The sequence below is a fragment of the Ictalurus furcatus genome, chromosome 24 (genome assembly GCF_023375685.1).
Source record: "Ictalurus furcatus strain D&B chromosome 24, Billie_1.0, whole genome shotgun sequence".
Lineage (NCBI taxonomy): Eukaryota > Metazoa > Chordata > Actinopteri > Siluriformes > Ictaluridae > Ictalurus > Ictalurus furcatus.
Genome location: NC_071278.1, coordinates 14121751 through 14126746, shown reverse-complemented (window position 1 = coordinate 14126746; position 4996 = coordinate 14121751). Strand labels below are relative to the sequence as shown.

General features: G+C 37.0%; 1 protein-coding gene across 3 annotated transcripts in view; it reads left to right on the top strand.

Annotated features, from left to right (window-relative positions):
* The window catches only part of anp32e (acidic (leucine-rich) nuclear phosphoprotein 32 family, member E), a 6943-nt gene extending 5398 nt beyond the window's left edge, over positions 1 to 1545 (top strand). For 2 of the 3 annotated variants that reach the window (XM_053613119.1, XM_053613117.1), the window contains exon 7: positions 100 to 1545. In XM_053613119.1, coding sequence (XP_053469094.1) covers positions 100 to 179 — 80 coding nt within the window. In that variant the 3' untranslated portion in view covers positions 180 to 1545. The remainder of the gene's footprint in view (positions 1 to 99) is intronic. The other variant, XM_053613118.1, reaches the window with a different exon arrangement.
* The last annotated feature ends 3451 nt before the right edge of the window (positions 1546 to 4996 follow it).

Genomic DNA, 4996 nt, shown 5'->3' with positions numbered 1-4996 from the left:
AAAGCATCCACAGTGATTTCTTACAATCCTCAATGGCTTTGATACCTCAGGCACAAGGGTTTCTGCTCTCATATGACTCTTGTGCATTCTGTGTTTTAGAAGAGGAGGCAGGGGTTCAGGGAGAGAAGCGGAAGAGAGACGCAGAAGACGAGGGTGAAGATGATGAAGATGACGACTAACCCCATGTGTCTGTTGAACAACTTTTTAAAAAATGTGTGATCTTGCAGATTGTTTTTCTCTTGTATACCATAGATATATCACTGTAGAGGCTAAATGTTTTCTTTTGATAAATACATAATATACTATATCAAAGGGGTTTATTGATAATTCATTTATAGCCATTCCGAGTTTTTGTCCCAGCATTAGAATCTAGTCATTGTTGCTGAGCGGTGGGAGGGGAGAGGTCTGTGGGCAGTTTTGATGTGTCTCCACACCTTTCCCAGAGGACACTGGGACATAAATACTGGTAGGGGAATTGACACAGCAACCTTGGTTTGTAAAGCATAAACTCACCCAGTTAGCTCATGCTAAACCTGCCAGTGACTTTACCCAAGATCTTCTCCAAGAGTCAGCCTGCTCCTCATCTACCTCTCCGGGCAGCCTCAGTCTCAGCCCACTACGGAGCATCGAGCCAATGATCTCCAGCTAGCAGCACTTGTGGTCCTGGATCGACCAGCCCATGCAGAAGATATCCTCCATGGCACTATCTTTGTAAGGGATGCCGCCTCTTGATTTACCTTAAGCCACGTTCAAATAGACAGCCCAGAGTGTGATGTATGTAAATGTGATGTAAATTAGGGAGGGGGTTTGGGTGCAGTATAGTATAAACATTTTGACAGGATTATAACCTATTTTAATTGGAATTGGTCTTTTTTTTAATTATTATTTTATTTTTTATTTCACAGTGGGACACCATGTTGAAATGAACAGAAACCATTTAAGCATTTCACCCTTTCTTTTAGAATCCAGTTATCCTTGATTTATTGTCTGTAGCAAGGTTTTTTGTTTTTTTTTTCTCTTTTAAGAGGGATATTGCTGGGAAATTTCACATAATGATCAGGTTTAATGGCTTTGTTGGATTAATTATAGTACCCTTATGAAGTTTTATTCCTATATCTTGGTGTGGAAACGGGTTAGTTTATACCTTTTGTGGGGGATATTTTACAGAATAGTACCTTTAAACTAATGTTCGTATGGCAATATGTACAGTATATAGTGTATGTTCCAACTGGTAAATGTTAGTGTGAGGGTTTTTTTTTTTTTTTTTTTTTTTTTTTTTTAAATAAATAATGAAGCTCTTTGGTTAATTGTTTTAATACAAACCATATGTTCAAGACTAAAATCCCTAGATGCGGGTCTCCTGTGTTTTTTATTATTTTTCAGTACTTTGCTGTGTTTCTGATTGTGTGAGTTAAACCTCTCTGGAGGGATTTAGTTTTGTTTGTTTTTAATGTTTGATTTCTTTTTTTCTTCTTCTTCTTTTCTTTTTTTCCCATTTTTTTAGAAAACAAAAAAATAAACACAAAAATGACAATTTAAGATAAATTATTTGATGAAGGTATACATTATTTTATCCAATAATGCATTGTGTAGAGCTTCACAAATTAGCAATTCTTGAGTTTGAAAGAATCTCCACAGGTGCTGATGTTCAAACAGGGTTGCTTGTGTTTCTTTGGGAGTAATGCTGATGATAAAATTGAATTGCTGTAAGTAGTTTATTACCATGTAATAGTGCAGTCATTCTCTGCAAAAGTGGGTCTAAAAACTGACAGGCAAATGTTTTGAATTTTTACAAATTTAGACCCAAATGTTGGGTCTTATTTAGTAGAACCGATGAGGAACAATAAACTGACTTTTTTTTTGTTCAGCTTCAGTTAACTTAAGAGTTACATCAAAATTAAACCTTCATCTAGTGTATAGTAGAATTACATTACCAATTTAGTGAAAAAGATTTTTCATTTGAAGCAAATCGCAATTTAATATTGTGCATATAGGAATGTTCATTTGAGAATATTTGCTTTTTGTTGTTCTTGAAGCTACACAAACAGTATGTAACATGTTTGACCAAAAGCAGGTTTTTTTTGGAGTGGTTTCCTAATAAACAAAGAGTTCCTTTGACTAACTATATTTTTAGTGCCCCTAAAGTTGTGTAAGTAACCTTACCCATGACATCTTAACCAGCTCAGTGCTGTGTGTGGCTTGCAGCATCTCTGAATGCAGTCTGCTGTGTTTAATACTATACAGAGCTGCCATCTGGAAACTGCCTGTACACAGCCTATTAGTTATTTATTAATGCACGTGCTTTCAGCGTTGGGTTAGTGGAAAGGGGTGTGGACTGTTTCAAGCATACAAGAGCAAAACAGACAGGGTTACAAAGAGCCATTAATAACTCATGAGTAGGGGACTGTCCTTTAAGCCAATGGGGTGTGTTGTAGTGCAATATAGGGGTGGAGCAATGAAATTTCTCATTGGTACTTTATTACATTGATGTGTATTGTACTATGGCAAATGAAAGAACAGGATCACTGGAACTGCTATTCTGTTTTCTCCAACAAAATAGGTAACTCTTGCACTGCATGGTAAAAATGATTCACTATGACCTATATAAAAGCATGATCCCTACACACTAATATGTAAACTAATTGTTTGTGTTAAGAGAAGAAGATGCAATCCAATTCTTCAGTAAATAGTACCATACCCCTCTGATAAATGTGTATTTGAGTTCGCATTTTACTATTTTACACATCAGTATACAGTCTTTGTACACATGGCTACACTGAGAATTGTTGCCCTATTTACACTGATGAGATCATGAATCATGAACAGAAAATAAACATGTTCCAAATCTTAATATCCATTTACTAATTTAGTGTCTCCACTGATGAGGAATAAAGAGTGCTGGCACTTGCCAATGGCATCTACCATTCGCAGAAACAATGGTATTTGATTCCAGTGCAAAACATTGCAAAAAGTACTTGAAGTTGACAACAACAATAAGAAGGATATCATTTTTAGAATTACAAACATTTCCAATTAGCTTCCCTGTACTTATTGAACAATATACTTAAAGATAAATAATTGAATAATGATGTGGGACTTCAGGGAGTTAACTTCACCTTCCAAATGTCCAAGAAACCAGAAGTGAGTCACATGTTCTGTGATGGCCAGCAGCTTCTTTCATGCTCCTCGGAAGAGTTTTACTGTGCAAGATGTTAGATGCTACATGCAAGAGTAAAACCTACTTCCAAAAGATAAGTAGAGCTTCTGCGAAGACTGGAGGAGAACATCTGAGGGATCTTAATACTTGATGTGCCAATGTTACCACACACTTACACAGCACTGAGTTTCGCTACTAATAAGGCTATTGGAGCATTTGCTAACATTTGGGCCATCACAAATTGTATACATCTTCACATAGTCATGGGGAAAATTCAGTTATCCTGAATCACTTCCTGAACTGTATTCAGCAGTTAGAAATAGAACTAGTTTTGCTAGCCACAAGATCAAGCTAAAACACTGCCACTGTCAGATTTGTTAGGGTTGTAAACTAACATTTATTTGCATATGTTCACCCCCTACTAATGCTATATGCCAGCTGAGTAAAATTCACCAGACCTTCCATCATTACACTGTAACAGAGTGGAGTTCTAAATCATTACAATGTAATGGCATGGAGTTTTAAGTCATTACACTGTAACGGCATGGAGTTCTAAATCATTACTCTGTAACAGCGTGGAGTTCAATCATTACACTGTAACAGCGTGGAGTTCTAATTTATTACTCTGTAACAGAGTGGAGTTCTAAATCATTACACGGTAATGGCATGGAGTTCTAAATTATTACACGGTAACAGTGTGGAGTTCTAAATCATTACATTTTAGTTCAGTGTGTTAATTTAGAGAAATAACATCACATTTTTAAAATTGAAGTGTCCTGATCAATTATCTGCTTAGTCAGTGGGAGGGTGAGTCATGGGCAATACCATCTTGTACCTTTTGAGTTTAAAACAGGAGCTGAAATAATTTATTTTACTTTAGACATAATGTACATGGTCACTATTTCATTCAAACGGGTCACAGTCCAATAACTTTTGGACTATAATTTGGTTCAATTCCACTAAGCCCTATTTCATTTGCTGCCCTTTTCATAGTATCGTTTAAGGTTTCATAATGTATATTATCTTGAAAACACCTGTGCTTCATCTGGAAACCAATCAGAGCTAAAAACACTCGTGTATGATGGCAGTAGCCCCTTTGATGTTGTGTTGCAGTTTGGCTCTACGCTAACTGATCTGCTGCTTAATAAATTCCAATAAATTAGAATGTCCTCAAAAAGAGAGAAACCACTGGTGTACTGAGAAACAGACACCGAATGGGTCGGCCAAGGAAAACAACAACAGCTGATGACAGAAACATTGTGAGAGCAGTGAGGAAAAGCCCAAAAACAACAGTCAGTGACATCACCAACAACCTCCACAGGGCAGGGGTGAAGGTGTCACAATCCACTACTTGAATAAGGCTTCGAAAGAAGAAATTTAGAGGCCATACCACAAGATGTAAACCACTCATCAGCAGTAAGAATCGGAAAGCTAGACTGGAATACAGAAATACAGAGATGAGCCACAAAAGTTCTGGAACCAAGATTAACCTCTACCAAAGTGATGGGAAGGCCAAAGTGTGGAGAAAGAAAGGACCTGCTCATGATCCAAAACATATGCACTTATCTGTGAAACATGTGAAGGTAGTGTCATGGCTTGGACTTGTATGGCTGCTTCTGGAATAGGCGCACTAATCTTTATTGATGATGTAACTCATGATGGTAGCTGCAGAATTTAGAGAGAAATGCATCCAAATTAATCGGAAGGAACTTTATAATGCAACAAGACAATGATCCAAAACACACTGCCAACACAACAAAGAACTTTATCAGGGGGAAATGTGGAAGTTTTTAGACTGGCCAATCAATCACCAGAGCTTAACTCAATTGAGCAACATTT